Raw genomic sequence first — 22,020 nt, forward strand, 5'->3', positions numbered from 1 at the left:
CTCCTATCCAACAGAGCCGAGGAAGACAAGGAAAGTCGCAAGAAGCAAGTTCGCCCGCTCTTCCGACACTTCAGACGTATCGACGCCTGCCTGCAGCCCCGAGAGGCTTTCCGTGGCTCAGACGAGAGTACGTTTGAAACTGCGTTTTAATAGAATGCATAAATATTGCACAGACTGACCACAGTTTATTAACTTTGCGTTTGCTTAGCTGTGCAATAACGCCCACGAGAATACCGTTAGTGAATCATCTTATTCATGTTTTTTTGTAAAAGTGCCAGTCTGCTTCCACTTCATTCAGACCAGGATGACAAATCGGGTCACGGGGTAGCGTCTGCCAAGTTTTATAGATGCAGTGAGCTCATCTGATGGAATGGGTCTCTTTGTCAAGGCAGTGGCTCAAGCCAAGCTAAGTGATTTCCCAGACCTTAATCAATAGGCAATCTGACAGTACAAAACGCTGCTACCCTGAAGCCTCCAGTGACCCAGTTTCTGCTTTTGTCAGAGTTGCGACTGGTGAATGGAGAGGAAGTCAATACTGTACATACTTAATACTATTCAAAGTTTTGGATCTTTCATTTAACTTGTCATATAATGATTCAGTATAAATGGGTGAAGGTGATGCTGATATATATACACACAATGATCAGGCATAACATTATGACCACTGACAGGTAAGGTGATTATCTGATAATATAAATATTATCAGATAATACACTGATTATCTTTTCATCACGGCACCTGTTAATGGGTGCAATATATTAGGCAGCAAGTGAACATTTTGTCCTCAAAGCTGATGTGTTAGAAGCAGGAAAAATGGTTTGACAACGGCCAAATTGTGATGGCTAAACGACTGGGTCAGAGCATCTCCAAAACTGCAGCTCTTGTGGGGTGTTCCCGGTCTTTAGTGGTCAGTGTCTATCAAAAGTGGTCCAAGGAAGGAACAGTGGTGAACCGGCGACAGGGTCATGGGTGGCCAAGGCTCATTGATGCACTTGGAGAGCGAAGGCTGGATCGTGTGGTCCGATCCAACAGACGAGCTTCTGTAGCTCAAATTACTCAAGAAGTTAATGCTGGTTCTGATAGAAATGTGTCAGAATACACAGTGAATCACAGTTTGTTGTGTATGGGGCTGAATAGCTGCAGACCAGTCAGGGTGCCCATGCTGACCCCTGTTCACCGCCGAAAGCACCAACAGTGAGCATCAGAACTGGACCACGGAGCAACGGAAGAAGGTGGCCTGGTCTGATGAACCACGTTTTCTTTTACATCAAGTGGATGTGTGCCGGGTGTGTGTGCGTTGCTTACCTGGGGAACACATGGCACCAGGATGCACTATGGGAAGAAGACAAGCCGGCGGAGGCAGTGTGATGCTTTGGGCAATGTTCTGCTGGGAAACCTTGGGTCCTGCCATCCATGTGGATGTTACTTTGACACGTACCACCTCCCTAAGCATTGTTTCAGACCATGTATGGAAACGGTATCCTGGTGGCTGTGGCCTTTTTCAGCAGGATAATGTGCCATGCCACAAAGCAAAAAATGGTTCAGGAACGATTTGAGGAGCACAACAACGAGTTTGAGGTGTTGACTTGGCCATCTGTAGGATAGAGGCTCCACCTCACAACTTAAAGGACTTAAAGGATCTGCTGCTAACATCTTGGTGCAGATACCGCAGCACACCTTCAGGGGTCTAGAGGAGTCCATGCCTCGACGGGTCAGGGCTGTTTTGGCAGCAAAAGGGGGACGAACACAATATTAGGAAGGTGGTCATAATGTTATGCCTGATCGGTGTATACCTATACATACATAAGACAGTAAAGACTATATTAATACTGTTCATTTAAACTTTCTATTCATCAAAGAATCCTGAAACTGATACTGTTGCCTAAAAGTTCAACTGAATGGTACAAAAGCAAATTTGACTTTGTGTTGGAGAGCAGGATTGACTATTTGTTCTTTGTTTAGTCTTCTGCAGGGTTTACACACCAGATCACTCGTACGTGACCATCCGGAGCCGTCTTTCATGCCGGGTCGGGGAGATCTTGGCTCTAGTGAGAGAGAAGCTCCAGTATAGTGAGGACCAGCCCACCCAACCTGCCAACCTTATATTGGTGGCCGTCACCTCATCTGGAGGTAAGAGCACTAAAGTTTGTACATATAAACACCATGCAAACTTACCAAAACTTCACTTGCACACTAAAACCTCAAACACAACATCATTTGTGTATGGCCAAGATTATAATGATCAAGACCTTGATTCACTGTTTGGGGACACAACATTTTTCGAAAAGACTGCGATCATCTGCTTTAACATCACAATCTAATCTGTGTTTGTTCAGAGAAGGCTGTGTTCCGTCCCAGCGACGAGGCCGTTTTCACCACACTGGGCGTCAACACCCACCTGTTCGCCTGCGAGCCCTCAGAGCTCGAGAGCTTGGTGAGAACCGTGGATGGGGGGGTGGGGAGTGGTGTGACCATGGAGACTCTGTTAAATAGCAACCATAAATGCCCACACTGGAATGCTCACTTATGATTATTGTGTGTCGAACACCATGAATTACAATGTTCAGTGAAAGTGTTACCTACAATAGTGTTTAGAAAGTGGTTTGGAAAGCATTAGATTTCCATCAGAATCTTGTTTGAAAGTAGTATCTCGTCACAAGTCAAACAGAGAGCTGCAGTTATTTAAATTCTGAAATTGTAGTTCTGTCATGAAAACTCTCGGAGTGTTTGGCATGGTAATGGATATAACAATTTTGATGTCAGGTGATATGTTTTGATCTGCTACATTGCTGCTGCTGCTGTGAGCAAGTAAGACATGCTGCTGCTGTACAATATAGCATATGTGAATTACCCGTAACAGATCTATACAGGTGGAGCTGGGGAAGGTGGAGGGTTCCAGAAAGCGCGCTGCAACTGCTACAGAAAATGCTGACTAAGTATTTGAAGGTAGAGTAGCGAGCTCATTGGCTACTGATACAGCAGGAACCAATCAGCTGTGCCCTATAGAGAATGATACGTTTGCAAGCATAAGATTTCAAGCATGATTTCAGCCTGCACCATCTAGAGTTTCATGACAGAACTTTGAATTTCAGTTTTGCTGTGTGAGAGAAAATATGGTTAGAAACCTAAGGATGTAAGCAAATATTCAAGGCTTGGGGGCACTAAATGTTATTGAAAACCCCATATTGACTTGTACCCTTCAGTGTTTTTGGTGATTCTGGTCCTCATCCACGTTTCTTTGTCGGTCAGATACCTCTCCCTGAGGAGATCCACTGGTCACCAGGCGACAGCAAACTCCATGATATGAGTGCAGAGGAGGTGGCCAATCAGCTGGTGGTGTTCGACTGGGAACTCTTCAGCTGTGTGCACGAGGTCAGGACACTACCGCCCTCAAATCATCAGCATTCAGCAGCTCTTCCCCACACACTCACAGTCCAGCATACAGCTATTTTATTGCATTGTGCACATAATAATATCAAAATATTTCATGTTTCCCACTATTTTAATTGGCAGATATCAGGAAATTCATTCTCAAAGGACAAATTCCTTGTGGTCTGTGCATTAAACTGGTTATTAATTGTTGTTTTTATATGCATGGCAGATGCTTTTATTCTAAGCAACTTACAGTGCATTCAAGACACATATGAATGTGGGAATCAAACTCCTGACCTTTTTAGTTGCTAGTGTCATGATCAGTTGAGCTACAATTAATATATATATTTTTTAAATGAGTAACATTTATTTATTTACTTTTTATTAGTAAACTCAATTTTTAAGATGTTTAAGGTTTTTGCATAAATAAATGTGATCCTCAGTTTAAGATTTTCAGACTGTAGAAGTTGTAATGTTTATTTCTATGCTTCAGTTTCCTTCAAAATTTCTAAAAAAAACCCCCAAAAAAACAAAAGTGTTGTTATTGTTACCTAAAAATAAAACTATAAAAAAAATTTCGGGAGTTGAAATAAAGCTGAAATTAGATATAATATATATATATATATATATATATATATATATATATATATATATATATATATATATATATATATATATATATATATAAATTAATATAAATATTAGGTAAAAAAAAACTTAACCTTGAATAAAATTTAATGTTAAATTTGAACTTAAAATTGGTGAAGTACTAAAGTTACTAAACGAGAAATAAAAATGAATTAAAGCTATATAGAAATATATAAAACAAAAACGAATAAAAATTACAACTACATAAATACTAAAACTTAAACTAAAAACAAAAAAACAAAAAAACAAACTGAAAATATTAAAATAAAAGCACTGAAAATAATTGAAAATATTAAGAAATGCTATAATAGTATAAAAATAATACTGAAATAAATATAACAATGCTATTATTAACAATTAATGTCCTAAAATGGTCAACAACATGTCTTAAGCTGTCAGTATGCATATTTTTTAGTGCTGTCAAAATGATTAATCGTGATTAATCACATCTAACCTAAAAGTTTTTGTATATATATATATATATATATATATATATATATATATATATATATATATATATATATATATATATATATATATACAAAAACTATAAACAAAATATATATATATATGTGTGTGTGTGTGTATTCAACATTGTATATTATGTATATTATATATTTACAAACTTTTGTGTTAGATGTGATTAATCGCTATCAATTGATTTGACAGCACTACTATTTTTAATAGGGTGGGTTACTACAAAGTGCTACAAGACACACTCTGTAGTTTTCCATTGCAATCAAATGTATGCCTTAGGAAAGTGGCTTTAGGTTCAAGGCTAGTCGCATAGCAAAGTTCATGTAAAAACAACAAAACTTTATGGCACGTTATGCAATGTTTCCCTGTGTCTTTGTTCCTGCTCTCGTTTGATTTTTTTTTATTTGGGTTTGTTTGAACAGGTGGAGTTTGTGTGTTACGTGTTCCATGGGGAACAGGCCCGCTGGCGCCCCCTCAACCTGGAGCTGATCCTGCAGCGATGCAGTGAAGTGCAGCACTGGGTCGCCACAGAGATCCTGCAGTGCCAGTCGCTTCCAAAGAGGATACAGCTACTGCGCAAGTTCATAAAGATTGCAGCCTTGTGAGTGTATATGTGTTTGTGTAGGGTACAAGCTGAATCCGCTTATGAAGGTGACAAGAATGAATTATTCAGAAATTGTAATGGTGTTGACGTCAGAACTGTGGACATGTTAACATATGACCACCCACGTATATCAGCACCTGTTCAGTATTCAGCAGCTTGAAGGGGGTGCTAGCAGTTATTTCACATGCAAAGAGGTTAGCCAATCAGAGCAGAGTTCATTTGCATGTAGTTTTAATGGCCCAGCGGCAAAAAAAAAAAAAAAAAAAGCCTGCTTGATTCAAAGATGCATGTAAATTAGTTATGTAAAATTAAATTAATTTGTTTTAGCTGCAAGAAATCTTGACTAATGTCTTAAGTGGACTTCAGGGGAAAAAAATGCAATGCTTTTTATTCAAGTTTATTCACTTCTTATTCACATTCTAGTTTATTTTAGTATTAAGGTTAAGTATTATTTTAGGTTAAGTTAAAGTAATTTTGTTATTTGTTAGTCATTTTACAGTTTACAGATTCTACATTGCTTCAGTTTATTTTTATGTCAGTTTTAGTCATTTTAATACTTTTAATTGCTCATTTTTATACTACAGAATTCGTAGTTTCAAAGTTTTTAATCTAATATTTATTGATTTATTTTTTAATCTGTATTTCCATGTACCAAATATGATTTTTAATAGTTTTAGATGATTTCGATAACAATAACAGCAGTGTCTCATTCTCTATCAGGTCTGTGCATGTAATCAGTGCTATTGTGTGTGTGTTTTTAGATGTAAACAGCAGCAGGATCTGCTGTCGTTCCTGGCGCTGGTTCTGGGACTGGACAACCCTGCAGTCAGCCGCCTACGTCTGACCTGGGAAGTGAGTGCATTTGTTTGTTAATCTACCTCTTTCTTTATCACTTCTCTTTCTCTCTCGCACTCACACACAGTCTCTTAGCACCTCTGCCTACTCTCGTTCCTAAGAACCGGCGAGTGTTATTCTTGGCAGGAGGCTATTAGCAGTTGTCATGGCAACCGAACTGAATTAGCTTGTGCCGTTCCGAGGGAAATATTTCCATGTCCACCTGTCCCCGATAATGCCTTTTTAAATAAAATCAAAACCCCATAAATCCTGTTTTTTGCTTCATATGTCTTGTGTTGCATATGTGTTGGTTTTCATCCATCCGATTCCTAATAGAGTTTGAATTGGCACGTGAAATGTGTCGGTTACTAATTGCATATGTATGTGTGTTTTGGCAGGGTTTGCCAGGAAAGTTCCGGAAGCAGTTTCAGCAGTTTGAGAGCACTGCGGTAAGTGAAGAAAAATCACAAATGCAATCTGTTTAATATCTCAATTGTTTCTCCTAGACAGAAATGAGATTAAATGGAGAACCCTGACATTTGCTTTGGTCTCCTGTTTTCTCTTGAAGAAAAGACTTCTCTAGAGTTTCAGAACAGATAATAACTTAATAATATTACTTAATAATATCTTATGGTGCTCAGATTTGCAAAGATTGAGAGTTAGAGATCTTAGTTTGAGCTCAAAATTTCTATCTGGTTTCTCACTAAAGCTGCATTTAAAAAATACAGTAAAAACAGTAATATTGTGAAATACTTTTATGATATAAAACTGTTTTCTATGTTAATTTATTTTAAAATGTAATTTTTCCTGTGATCAAAGCTGAATTTTCAGCATCATTACTCCAGTTTTCAGTGTCACATGATCCTTCAGAAATCATTCTGATATGATGATTTGATGCTCAAGAAATGTTGAATTTCTTGAGATGAAATGTCAGAATGTTGAAAACAGTTGTGCTGCTTAATATTTTTGCGGAAACTGTGATATATTTTGTCAGGACTCTTAAAAGAACAGCATTTATTTCATTTAGAAATTTTGGTTACACTTTACTTAAAGTCCATATATATGATGCATTATAAAACATATTTTTAATGCATTAATTATGCCTTGTAATGCATATTATAAAGCATTGAATGATCTCCTGAATAATTGTAACCACAGTTATATATAATACTTATTTATCCATTGAACACCTTTAGAAAGTAAAATGCATTAAAACACATGACAAACAACCAATTTCAGCTGTAACAATGAATCTGCAAATATTATAATGCATTTTAACATTGGTTACAATTATTTATGAAAAGATATAATGTACACTATGAATATCTTTATAATGCATAAAGCTTATAGAAAAAGTAAAGTGTTATTAAATGATTTTGTTGCAAAATACAAGTCTTTACTGTCACTTTTGATCAATTTGTATCCTTGTATTCTAATGACCAAATCATCAATGTTCATTTTATAACTAATATAACTATAACTTTATCTGTGTACATCAAAAATGTCTCATTTTGTGTCTGTTTTCATTCCTACTCAGTACTTATAATAAAATAAGTACTTGTATTTCTTTATTTCAAGCTAACACTTGAATGCAGTGTAACTGAGAACCCCATTAAGTCTCTTGAGCTCTGTAAGAGCAACTTCTGAGCGATACAGTTTGTCACTCTAAAGGCTGGTGTGACATTATTAGACAGTATTTGTAATTATGACGATGTTTATGTTTGCTACAGGACCCTTCAAGGAACCACAAGTCATACCGAGACCTTCTAGCAAGCCTGAGAGCCCCACTCATACCCTTCACTCCACTGCTGCTAAAGGGTGAGTGTCCCACATGTACAGTAGCACCAGTGTGCTCTCAATCTACCTTCAGCTGTTGTCCATATGTGTTCCTATAAAGTCGCCTCCTGCCGCGGCTGACTCTGTGATCTGAAGTGGGTCTGAAAGGACCCGCCTCATTAATTACCGCCACTCTGTTCTGCAGCTCTTTACATGCAGGACTGCAGACCCCCTGCAGCCAAACATACACCAGAGATCAGCATGCATGCAAACGCATTAGTGATACACGTGGATTTATTATGGGACTTATATTGTTGTTGTTTTTTTCATTGGGCTAATAATATTTTCTATTCTCTAAGCCTAAACTTAACCATTAAAGAAACATTTTTGCATTTTTAGATTGTCATTATTTAGCTCCTTTATGGGTTTCCTTGTGGACCCACAATATAGGAGTTCTGTCATTTTACAAAGCTTAAGGGGATATTTGGTCCCCACAATAAAAGCAAAATCTGACCCACACTTTGTTGCTGCGATTCATTAAAAAGTTTCATTATATGCACACGTTATTGCCTGAAAAACAGACATGTATAATTACACAAAGGTCTCCTAATGGAGGCTCAAGGCACATTTTCTCCAACAGTAATGGCTAAAACAGGACATGTATTGACACATTTTAGCACCTTTTTTATTACAATCTTTCTCTTTCACATTCTTTGTTTTAATGTTTTTGAAAGAAGTGCTCACCAAGGCTGTGTAATATTGTGAAATATTATTACAATTTAAAGTAATTGTTTTCTATATTAATATATTTTGTAATGTAATTTATTCCCGTGCATTTTCAGCATCATTACTCCAGTCTTCAGTGTCACATGATCCTTCAGAAATTATAATAATATGATGATTTGCTGCTCAAGAAACATTTATTATTATCATCAATGTTGAAAACAGTTGTGCTGATTAAATATTGTGATCCTTTTTTTCTCTTTGATAAATAGAGAGTTAAAAAACAGCATTTTTTAAAAATAGAAATATAGAATATATTTGATATATTGAATGAGCTTCTCAAATTTGCTTTCTTTCCCCCTTCAGATTTTAAAACCATACTTGCGCACACACACACACACACACACACACACACACACACACACACACACACACACACACACACACACACACACACACACACACACACACACACACACACACACACACACACACACACACACACACACACACACCTTTAAATATATGCTCATCCACATTTCTACACACATTCATACGCACAGCTGTTATATTCCTGTCCCATCTGTGCTCTGTAGTCTCTCTCCATGTCTTTTCACTCTCTGTCTCCTTCCCTGTAGGTGCTCATGACTCAAGCCTGTCAGGATCAGTTGAGCATCAAAGTCTTTGCTGAGCATTGCTCTGCGTTTCAGTGAGACACACATTACATGACTCCTTCACGAGACACACATGCTTCAGAATACAAAACACAGGCTTTACAATTAGTAAAAACAATGAACACAGGACCAGTAACTTGAAAAGTCTGATTCATTTTAGCAAACTGATTCATTTGGATGAACAAAACACTGAGTTCCCTCGCAGCATTTTAATATTCAACAGGGATTCGTCAAGTTGATAAAAAATGACAGTAAAGGCATTTACAAAAGATTTCTATTTCAAATAAAAGCTGTTCTTTTAAACGTTCGATTCATCAAATAATTCTGAAAAAATATACGCACCTTGATATTTTTTCACAAAAATATTAAGCAGCTGTTGTCAAATGTTTTCAACATTGATAACATGTGACACTGAAGACTGGTCACTGGAGTAATGGCTGCTGAAAATTCAGCTTTGACATCACAGGAATAAATATTCAAGTAGAAAACAATTATTATTGTCATACAAAACAAAAACTATTAAAAACCTGAAATATAAAAAAATATATATTAGATGAGAAAATTAAACTAAAATTTGAAATGTAGCAACAAACTGAAAAGTTTAGGTGCTAAAATGACAAAAACTGAAATAAAAACTAAAGCTATAAAGCTATGTAAAAAATGATATTAAAAAAATCATAAAGACAAAAGCACAAAACTAAAAAAATAAAATAAAATGAAAACTGAAAATATAAATACTAAATCAAAATATTAAGAAATAGTATACACATAATATTAAACATTACAATACATGGACTTACATTTGTCTGTCAAATTCAAATTAATTAGCACATTATTTTTCATATCTCAACTGGGGATTAAACCATTATTATCACTATTATTATTATTATTATTGCCTAGGAACCCTATTGGAACTGCTCATTTAATTATTATTATTATTATTACAGATATTGTAAACAATATTAATTCTTTTTATCATTTTTTATTGAAAGCCTTTTTTAACAATGGCAATAAAGCTTCTTAAATCTTGAGTAAGACAGAAGGAGAGAAAGAGGAGTAGGAGTTCATCACACTTCACCTCCTGACCTGATTCTCTGAGGCGGTTTTAACAAAAAGCCAAACATTAAAAATGCAACACGTGTCACATTTCGCCCTGCCATCACAAACAAACATCCCAAACGACCTCTTCATCTTTCCTTCGAAGGTCACAATTTTAGCCCCTGCTGTGTAGTCTGAAATCTCCACCCAATTCATTTGAAAAGATTTTTTAATGTATTATCCATCTAAATTTATGATGAAGATAAAACGTGGCGTCTGTCCTCAGGCATAAAGCATAATCAGCATAACCTAATTCACTGCAGGACATGCCAAATGCATTCATATTACACATTAACATATATATATATATATGACTCCTGCTGTATTCACATTGAAAGGATTTCAGATCAGACAGCATTTCTGGACACAAATAACACTGTCTGTCATCTACTAACATCATTCTAACATCTTTATCCCAGAAGACACATGGCAATTTACACTTTCATAGCTCCTGCAGACCATCTATGAAAAACAGCGTTCAAATCCGTTAAACAACAGGCATTCTCCTCCATCAGACTACAGATGAAGCCATGCTACACTGTAAAAAAAAAATATATATATTGTTGCAATTAGCTATCACAACTTAAAAATTAGGGTCAGAATAGTTTTCGCGGATTTAACTCAGATATACAAGTTGCTTAACACAACTTCGCTTTTTAAGTTGACTAAACTTAAAATTTTAAGGCAGCACGAACACTTTAGGTTGAAATAAAAAAAATTTTAGTATAACTATACATTTTAACTTGTTATAAAATAAAATGAACATCAAATTAAGATGTAAGATGTAATCAAGAAAAAACATTGGACAAAATTACAAAAATTTGGATGAATGATGTTTGAGAAGTAACGTCTTATTCTTACCATAGTGACAGATCAGCATTACAAACCTTAAAAATGATTTTACGAGACTTTTCTAAATGTTTGGCCATTGCATTGTGGGCAATAGTCCCTGAGCAATAAACTGGTTGTATACTGTATATTTGGCAAATATTGTCAGTAATCCTTGTATTACAAATCTATATATCTAAAAATACGTACTGAAAACGTGTTACTATTCAATACACTGTTACAATATACTATTCAATGCAATATACTATTCATCTATACAATGTACTATTCATTTCAGAAAGTATAAAGCATGCTAACTCAGTCTTAGCAACAATAACCAATAATCGAAAGCAAAACACCAATCTAAGAAACTTTGATTGTCCTGCATTAGATTAGTGATGTTGATTAAAAGAAAACTTTGTTTGGGAGTAACATATATTCTACCGTTTGGTAAGATTTTTAAAAAATGTTTTTAAAAGAAGTCTCTTATGCTCATCAAAGCTGCATTTATTTGATCGAACATACAGTAATAATGTAAAATAGTATTAAACAACATTGTTTTATGCACCTCCTTAAATTCAAACTGGTCTCAGTTATAAACAAAAACACCGTATAGTAAGTCTGCACAGTTCACTAGTTGTGAAACGTGCAGACAGAGAGTGAGCTGACGCTGAACTGCAGGCTCAAACAGTCGTGTGAAACTGTACGCCTGCAGATAATGACTTTTATTAGTCGATATGTTGGTGCACGGCCTCTCTCTCTCTCTCTTTACTCAATCATCTGTATTCAGTACACTCAACCTGACAGCATGTAGTGTCTCTCTAACATTCTCCTTTCCTCTCATGTTACCTGTCTCTCTCTCTTTTTTCACCAGACCTGGCCCGGGTACTGACAGATCACCCATCATGACATGATGACTGTTCACTTCTCCTTCTCGCTGGCTTTCTCTCTCTCTCTCTCTCTCTCTCTCTCTCTCTCTCTCTCTCTCTTTCTCTTTTCTTGCGTGTGAACGTCAAGCTTCAGTTCAGCTCAGCCAGAAAGAAGACGCCTGGCTGAGCGAGTGATGGCATGATGACATGTCATTACATAACCGTTCCCTTTATTATGCATTGACGCTCTCTCTCTCTCTTTCTCTCTCTGCAGATCTGACCTTCCTTCATGAGAGCTGTAAGACTTTCCATGGGGAGCTGGTTAATTTTGAAAAGATGGTGAGTTGGCACATATAATGGAAGTAATGATGTGCAAACATTAATGCATACACATATTTGCCTAGCAAACTAAACAAGGACATACCACAGAATTCTGTTATGTTTTAAAAAAAAAGCTATAATTATTTACATTTTCTAGACTAGATCTAACCTTAACCCTTTTGATAACTTTTCTTAATTTTTTTAAATAATAATAATAAAAAAACAACATTATTTACATTACATTAACTCACATGTTGTGTTCGGGTCATTTTGACCCGGGGAGGATTTTCCCGGACCCAAAAATGCTAGTTAATGTTATTGCATCAGACTAGAAATTTACTGACTTTACTCACCCAGAGTCTAACAACTTCCCAGAATGTTTTTTTATTTTTTGTAATTTTTCTGTGTTTTTTCCCCACATTGTAACACTTGTGATGTTCCTGGTCAAAAATGACCAGCCTACAAAAAATTGCTTAGAAATCTCTCATTATGCTACATCATCACCAAATATTGGATTAAATCTTTTTGCCAACTTGTTTTCTTTCCTTTTCTTTATCTGAGCTTATGTTATTTGTGGATAATTTTGTAAATTTTTCATAAAATATAAAAAAAAATGCACTGTTTATCACATTAGTCTGCTTTAATGTTTAACCAGGGAATTTGTTTTGAATCACACTTGTGGTGTTCACGGTCAAAAATCACCAGCCTCCAAAAAAAAAAAGGAATTTATCTCTTTTTATGCTATTTTACCACCAAATATTGGATTCAATCTTTTTGTCAACTTGTTTTCTTTAAATTAGGACAGGTTTTGTATTTATTTTTGAAACTGACTGATCATAGGCCTCAGTCATCTGAGCTAAAATTGGTTGAAAATAACGACCCATTGAAAATGAATGGGGGAGTCAAAAATCAAAGAAACAGTTAGTGCTCAGGAGCGTGTTCATCATGTTCATGTTATCAAAAAGACATCCGTCCGAGGTGCATGTCAAGAGAAATAAATCTATAATATATGAGATCTGACCGCACACTCACTTTTTTATTATTAAAAGTTTTTTTTATTATCCAACATTTCAGCACAAAACCTTTGTCAAGGTATGATTTCACTCAGAGTAAAGAGAGGTATAAGTAGACAATCAATCACAGGTGCATACAATTAATTCCATCAGAATCCCATTCATACTAGAAAACAACTTAGATCAAAGTCAGCATTCAGACTGTAAGGAACCAGAGTTCTCAGTTTATGTATCCAGTAAGCTTCATGTTGAAGTAGAATATGGTCAGGATCTACCTTTGTTCATGTTCACATATGTACATGTGGGCTTGCAAGGCCTCGAACCTGTGCATGTGTGGATACGTGCATACTTGTGCATCCGCACACATATACACGTTCATGTACACAAACAAACTTGTAACACAGTTCGTATGTACGAGAAGAAGGAGACTGGAACCGGCGAACGTTAAAACAATCATTTTTAATAAAATAAACAAAGAACAAAACGAAAGTAATACCAGCAGACCCTCGCGGACGTCTGCCGGTCACACCAACATAATAAAACATAAAATAATATCCAGGCCTGGTCCTCTTTCGTCCTTCACTGTCATCGCTCTTCCTTTTATGCTTCCGGAGCTCCTCTGTGAGAGACTCGAGGCCGGTGCGCCTCGCAGGTGGAGCTCATTAACTCTGGCGCCTTTCCCTCACGGCTCTCGCGCGCCCAGCTCGCCACAAAACTATTTTGAGTATTACAGGCTTTCTTTTTCACAGACATTAAATTTATCCTCAAATCAGTGAGTCCTACGGTCAGTCTACAATCAATAAAAAAAAAAAGTTAAAAAAATTAATACAAAACCTGTCCTTATTGAAAGAAAACAAGTTGACGAAAAGATTAAATCCAATATTTGGTGATAAAATAGCATAAACGAGTGATTAGGCCGGTCGTTTTTTACCGGGAACACTACAATTGTGTAATAAATAAAACCAAAATAAAGCCATTTCAAACCCAATAAACCTTAAAAAAACAGTGCAATTTTTTATATCGTCGCTGCCCGATGAAACTCACGTATGTCCAAAACGGTTACTTTTCAGGAAGTGAAAAAAACACTGTATTTCAAAAGCAATTGTAATGTAGCGTTGTCAGACTTGGTACGGCATCTTTACATGTAACCATATTCTTGCCAGTGTAATGATATAATCCACATTTGACCAAAATTGAGTTTAAATGGACATATTTTACAATAATGGTGGTTGATACGCGTTCTTCCGATCATTAATTAGAATGGCCAAGTCGTGTTTCATATTGACAGATGAATACGCTCAGTTTATTAAATAGCCTACGTCTTAGTTTATTAAATACGCTTAGTTTATTTAATATTAATTATAAATTTATTAAATGTCTCTTGCAAACTATGAAGGGACAATGAATCAATACACTGACATGGTAATGCTAGACAGATACTTTGTTTGCACAGTCCTACCATAATTTTGTCACTCCTAGACGTACGTCTGGTGTCAGGGGGGAAACGTTTACCTCGATAAAGGAAAGTCTCACCAGGCTATGTTTATTTGGCAATGTAACCTCACAGTGTTATCCGGCTATCCAGTGCTGAGCTTCGATGAGACTTCACGAGACCGGCGAGATGCTTCCACAGGGCGGGAGATACGCGGCGTGATTGACAGCTTTGACACCAAATAGATATACGTGAAAATCAGATGACATGATTTCAGAACTTTTCATTGGCCATTTTCATATGTGAAGCATACTGTATATGGAAATGAACCTGGACATTCAATCCGTCGAAAAATCTCAAAATCGGCAAAATGGACATACGTGGTTTACATCGGACAGCGACGATATATATATTTTTTTGTAAAATTGATAAAATTATCCACAAATAATGCCTTTTTCATTCAAAAAATTGAGTTGCATAAGCTCAGATAAATAAGGCCTACGAAAGATCAGTTCCAAAAATAAATACAACCACCTGTCCTAATTGAAAGAAAACAAGCTGACAAAAAGATTGAATCCAACATTTGGCGATAAGGTAGCATAACAAGAGATTTATAAGCAATTTTTTGCAGGCCAGTCATTTTTGACTGGGAACATCACAAGTGTTACAGGGTTTTCAACACCGCACAAGGGTTAAGAATAGGATTAAGAATTGAGAACTGAAACGGTTTTCATTTTATTAAAAAAAAAAAATTATGTAAGCAAATGATTTCAATGAATTTATGTCTGTGTACAATTACTTGAAGTGATTTCTGATGAGGATATAGTGGCCACGTACACACTGTGGTTAAATTCAGTTGTCAGTTCACCTTGTAGTGCTTAATCCAGTTTTGTTCACACACAGTTCAGTAATTTACAGGAGTGACAACCGTGTTCTACAACCGAATTTACTCCCGAAAAATGCAGGTAGTGATTACAGAAATTCTGTGCAGTGTGTATGGACCTGAACTGAACAACTAGTCGTTAATGACGCATTAAATGGACATCAGAGATGTGTCTCTCTTCTGTATGAGTACGGTGTGAGAAAATCACAAGGGGAAGAGGTATGAGCTTTGACACATTTGTGTTTCCAAATCTTGCTAGAAAGAAAAACAGCGAACAAAAAAAAAGATAAATTCAAATCCTTTATATTCAAAACAAGACCAAAATATCATGACCCATATCTGTCCACTTCAATATCCCTATAAAATTGATTGCTTTATTAACCAAACCCAAACAAGCCCAAAAGAGAGTAAGTGAATAAGTGTTCATGGCAACACATCAAGAGCACGCTCTGTGAAGCAGCCTTAAAACAGAAACAAAACATGACACCTCTCTAAACAGTGGTTGACCTAAAAATGCAGAACATAACAAGTCTTTGTTCGCTGTATTATTACTTTTGTCAAAAATAGTGAAACCAACCACACGAGATGCTAGAACTTTGCTATAGTTACCATGATGTCAATCAATGCAATTTCAGCAATAATTTATTGGACTCGCTCCTGTATTTTAATACGGTTGTCACTCCTGAAACTGCACAGTGTACATGGCCAGTAAGTGCACAGTAATGTTTTCCAAACATTACAAAAAGGATTGTTAAAAAGAATCTAATGAACAATATGAAGCCCTGATCAATACAAGATATCCTGTACAGCTAATTAGTAGCCACAAAAACATTATTTTGTCATTACCATAAACCATTGAATGAGTGTCAATCAAATCTCTGTCTCTTTTTCTCTACCAAGCACAAGGTGGCTGAGATGGTGCGAAGCATCAGGCGGTATAGGAGCACTCAGCTAGGTATGTGTATTTCTGCACACACACACACAGACAGACAGACATTGGCCTGTCAAATAAGATTAGTGCAAAAGTAGAGCATGTCTCCACCCGCCAACATAACAACATACCTACATGCACACATACTTACACACACACACACACACCTGTCTGAGTGGATTAGTTCTTGGAGACTGCTGCTCCACCCTGCCACAGCCCATCTGTTTAGGACAGCACAGCCCTCGGGGGCCACGAGCCACAGGGCACCACTTCAAACACACACACACACACACACACACACACACACAAGCACATGCCCACAGCGTGTGTATACACAAACACATACAACAGCTGGACGGCACTTCAAAACATTTATGCTCACAAACAGTACGAGTTGCTGTTGTACATGTGTTTGCATGCACATTATGAGTAACAACATCCATTGTTGCAGTGTTGTTTTATGATTATTGAGATACTATAATAGTTTTTAGTACATCATTGTCATGCAAAGTGTTAGTTATTTTAAAGCTGCAGTTAACTTTAAAATCATTTTTTGAGCAAGTACATAACCAGCCAGTGTTCAAAACTATCTCTGATTCACATTGGTAAGCTTGTAATAATGTTTTCTAATAAGAGTGGTACTGGTGGGTTTCTGCAGGAAATTTGAGCATGCAGCCATTCATCTCTGTGTCATTACGTCATGTGTCGTTAAGTCCCAGATAGTAGGCTATATCGTGTGAGGATGCTGCAGGTGGCGGATCCTTTTATTTAATCACCATTGGCAGCATGATTTATTGTAATGCTTTTTTTCTCGGTTAGTCAGAACAATGTAGACATCCATCTAAACATCACAACAATAGTCAGACATGTTACTTGTTCAGATGACAATTTCTACTTCCAAGACTACAATCTGTGATTCTGCAGTACAGTATTCACACCGGTGCGGTGACTGACAGCAAACATTAGATTCATACGCACTGAGGAGTCGTGCCAGTGCCCAACCCATGTAAAGATGAGAATTCCGCAAATAACTGCAATTGCAGGTTTCAAACAGAGATGGCGACAAAGAGGCAAGACTTACGGACTGCAGCTTTAAAATAAATGAAAATGAGAAATGTTGCTTTGGTAGCTAGCTGAAATAAAAGAAATTAATACTTTTGTTTATATATTATTTTATTTAAGTTCATTTTTTTTTTTATGTCAAGTAACGAAAATGTTATTTATGGTTTAAGGGGCCGTTCATACAACACCACTGTCATTCATTTACACGACAATGGTGTTTTGGGGGCCTGAAAATGCAAACTTTAGAAAATGTGTTTTAAAGTGCAAGTTTAAAAAAAAAACCTTACTGTTATCGTCTCAGTGTGAACTACAAAAACATGGATTTGTGAAGATGGTGACGTCATGTGCGTGCGTATAGAGTGCCCCAGGGATGACGCGTTTTTGTAGGCCAACCCGGAAGTTAGCGGGGCATGGGTTCCCTCGATTGAAAGCCTATGCATTTTTCCCATAGACTTTTGGAAAATCGCAGAAAATAAGCTCTGTGTTTAACAAAGGGTTATGACACTTGCATGATTTTTCTATCAAGATAATCTTTACAAGTTAACACAACATTTGTACATTTTGAAGCCTAAATAAAGTCGTCAGATATAAAAGGCTAACAGTAGGCTATAAACGGACTACAGCACACCTTGGTCGCGGATCAACGTCGTCACCAACAAGCTTCCTCAAACTTTATTTAGAAAACAACTTTAAAAACATGCTCACTGATTATGATCTGCGCTGTGTATGAATACTTATCCACTTTTTAATGAGAAATGCTGTCCAAATGTTCTGATGACGTCTAAAGTCCCCGCCAAAGTAAGTAGTCCCTTTTAGCAATTTGTTAGCAACCGCCGATTTGAAGACGAAGTAAAAGTTTAAAAAAATCACAAGTGGGTTATAACTGGTGTGTTTTATGTCATAGATCAAAACGTGAAAGTATTTAGAGGCTTTGTTAACCACAGACCTTATTTCAGGCGATTTAGCAAAAACCCATTCAAAAAACCCATAGACTTTACGGCGTTGGAACCGGAAGTCCTAAAATGCTAACTCGCTTCCGGGTTTTGCCTACAAAAACGCGTCATCCCTGGGGCACTATATTACGTGTTCAGTCTATAGGCATTTAGTGTTGATTTATAAATTCACATTGCCAACTACTGGCCTGGCAGAGGAATATAGCATTTTTAGTTGTTTTCGTGGATCTGTGTGAACGCGGATCGTTTTGTCAACATTGTGATCTGTACGCAAAAAAACGCGATTTTAATACATCGTTGTCGTGTAAACCTACCCTTAGTTTTAATTAGCTATAATAACCCTGCATTATTTGTGTTGATACTGTCATTGGGTGTTCAAAATATGGATCAGGCGTCTTTTTGTGCTGAACTTTTTTGAGCTTTTTTTACTTAATTATTTTAGGAGATTCACTGCCTTAGAATCTCAACTCCCTAGATTCAAATCTTAACAATCATACAAATAAAACATGGTTTCTATGGTAAGCATGACGATCTGTGAGGTTGAGAAGTCGTGACTCTGCACGCACCCACACAGCTTTCGATTGGTCTCATGCATCATCTGGCATGTCTTTAAAGAGCATCTGCACTATCACACCCTGCAAAAGATTTCTTTTCCTTCCTCTCCATGTTACTGTTTGTTTTGGGGTTGTCATGCATAATTGTATCATTATAAAGATCATTTTAAACCACCATTGCTATGATCATCAAGTGGCAAACACAAAAACAAACAGATGTGATTGAGGTAATGGCTTCAAAGATGATTTATCATTTAAAAAGAGATTTGGATGAGGCTATAAAATATTATTTTCAGAAAAATAATAGTGATTGAATTTTTATTAGCAAATAGTACTATAATCATCCATTAAAGGGATAGTTCAACCAAAATTTAAAATTCTGTCATCATTTACTCCCCCTCAAGTTGTTCTAAATACTATGGTAGTCAATGGGGGGCGAGATCTACTTGGTTACAAACATTCTTCCAAATATCTTCCTTTGTATTCAGCAGAACAAGAAAATTAAGAAATTTATACAGGTTTATACAATGATGATATAGATTTTTTAAAGTATATAGGAAGTACTTGTATACTAGTGTTCGAAAGTTTGGGGTCTGAAAAAATATTTAGTTAAAAATAAATGAATGCTTTAATTTAGCGAGGATGCTTTAAATTGATCAAAAGTGACTGATTGAAAAAAAATGTTTCAGTTTTCACAAAAATATTAAGCAGCACAACTTTTTTCAACATTGATAATAATAAATGTTTTTGAGCATCAAATCATCATATTACAATGATTTCTGAAGGATCATGTGACACTGAAGACTGGAGTAACGATGCTGAAAATTCAGCTTTGATCACAGGAATAAATTACATTTTCAACTTAGAAATTTTTAATTCACAGTATTACTGTTTTACTGTATTTTTGATCCAATAAATGCAGTCCTGGTGAGCATTAGATACTTTTTTCCATTTACAAAACATTTAAAAATCTTACCACCCCCAATGTTTTAAATGGAAGTGTATTTATTGCCAATATGGCCCCCGAGGAAAGCGACTTACCTTAAAGGGTCTTTTTTTTTAAAGTTGCACCATAGTTTAGGAGCACTGTAACTCAGCTCCGGTTTTGAAATGAAGCACTAAGAAAATAAGTAACCCCTTTTAGCTATTATTTTAGTATTATTATTTTATCAGCTCTTTGTACTCTTCTGTAGTTGCTGTACAATGTGTCCAGTTTGTCAGGCTCTGATGTCAGCCTATTGAAGTCGAGCAGCAGGTCTCGTGCGTCAGGGCACTTATTTTCCTGTCTCTTCCTCTGAATGAGAGCTGTAATTATAAGGGCTCATTCTCTCTCCGTCTACCTGAGCGGATTTCCCTCATCCATTTCCATTAGAGGGACCGATGCCCAGCCAAGCGTACGGCACTTTTTCAGTCTGGTGCTCTTTTTAAAACAATACATTTTTCTCTATGCACAGCAGAGAATTCCATTTAGATGCACCAAAAACAGCAGCCCATCATCATCATCATTGCACATTCAAAGCATTTTAAGATTGTATTTCATCAGACGCTGTTAATTTATGCTGGTGTTGCGTGACATTCCATCTGTCGCCCACGAAACCGAACCCCATTTGCAATGACATTTCTATAGGGTGGCTGAGGCTCATTTGGTGACATGCCGAGGCCAGAGGGCATCCATTTCTATGGACAAATTGCAGCCATTGACATTTGTAAGACCATGCACAACTCCATTTCCCTTAGAGCGGGTTTGAACTTTGGGGGAGCTGCTCGGATGTGAGACTTAATGACTCGGTAATTGTCTCTAATGCGCTCCTGCTGTCAACGTGTCAAAGGAAGGATGCTGCAGCTCAGAGCAGATGATCTCAGATCAGTTCTGTGATCTGTTTTTACTGTTAGGGAAGAAAAATCACCAAGGAAATCATTTCAGAATCTCAAATGTTGCTCCAAGACATTGAGATATTCAATTTCAATTTGGAACTCTGTATAAAATTGTCCAAGACCAAATTATCTTGGGTCTGATATCTACATTTTATTTGTGTTTATATCAAGTTCCTTTAGTAAACGTCTGAGAAAACTTAAATTAAACATGATTAAATCTCCTGAGCTATGAAAAAGTTTTCCAAGATATTGCTAAATTTATCTTGTTAGTCAATATTTTTGTCTACTAAAATATATTTGAACATCCTAAGCATGTTTAATGTATACTACTGTTCAAAATGCTTTTTAAAGAGGTCTCTTATACTGACAAAGGCTGCATTTATTTGATTAAAAATACAGTAAAATAGTAATATGTAGACATTTATGCTAATACACATATTAAAAAATAATTTCTTTCTAAATTTTGGCACATATTCTGTAGGAAATGCCTTCTGTAGACTTCGATGTATAGGTGGAGTGACCGTTTTCTTCTAGAGAGCAGAGAGGGCGACGTGCAGCTATTCATAGCTACTGAAAGAGCTGCTTTCCTTTCTCTCTCTCTCTCTCTCTCTCTCTCTCTCGCTCTCTGTTCTTGCGGTCTTTTTTTCCGCTCACTTTCTTTTTGAAAAGTGTGGCTTAGCAACGGATGCTGCTGTGTGTAAAGTCAGGTCAGCTGGACATGAACGTTTGTGAGCACGTGCACGCCGGTATCTCGGCTCTACCACGCCACCATGTGACCAGCCACAGTATCACCCCATAATCAATACAGATCATTTCTTCAGTGGAACACAAAAGATGTTTTGCAATAGAGCAGGTTGATGCTGTTTACTACTTTGTTCTCAAAATATGTCTAAATATGGTTTAAAATGTCGATTGACAATAATAAGAACCATTATTATTAACGGAGCACCAATAATAGAGCATCAAATCATCATATTAGAATGATTTCTGAAGGATCATGTGACACTGAAAATTCAACTTTGACATCACAGAAAAATGACATATTAAAATATATTCAAATTGAAAACGGTTATCTGAAACTGTAAAAATATTT

The 22,020-nt window shown here is 36.4% G+C and overlaps 1 protein-coding gene across 1 annotated transcript in view; it reads left to right on the forward strand.

Annotated features, from left to right (window-relative positions):
* rapgefl1 (Rap guanine nucleotide exchange factor (GEF)-like 1) overlaps positions 1 to 22,020 on the forward strand; it is a 55,620-nt gene that overhangs the window by 26,377 nt on the left and 7,223 nt on the right. Inside the window, exons 5-14 of the mRNA XM_067381629.1 lie at positions 15 to 127; positions 1,963 to 2,130; positions 2,337 to 2,434; positions 3,250 to 3,372; positions 4,920 to 5,098; positions 5,863 to 5,953; positions 6,334 to 6,384; positions 7,666 to 7,753; positions 12,178 to 12,242; positions 16,453 to 16,507. Of these exons, the coding sequence (XP_067237730.1) occupies positions 15 to 127; positions 1,963 to 2,130; positions 2,337 to 2,434; positions 3,250 to 3,372; positions 4,920 to 5,098; positions 5,863 to 5,953; positions 6,334 to 6,384; positions 7,666 to 7,753; positions 12,178 to 12,242; positions 16,453 to 16,507 (1,031 nt within the window). The remainder of the gene's footprint in view (positions 1 to 14; positions 128 to 1,962; positions 2,131 to 2,336; positions 2,435 to 3,249; positions 3,373 to 4,919; positions 5,099 to 5,862; positions 5,954 to 6,333; positions 6,385 to 7,665; positions 7,754 to 12,177; positions 12,243 to 16,452; positions 16,508 to 22,020) is intronic.

This window comes from Chanodichthys erythropterus, chromosome 3 (assembly GCF_024489055.1).
Source record: "Chanodichthys erythropterus isolate Z2021 chromosome 3, ASM2448905v1, whole genome shotgun sequence".
NCBI lineage: Eukaryota > Metazoa > Chordata > Actinopteri > Cypriniformes > Xenocyprididae > Chanodichthys > Chanodichthys erythropterus.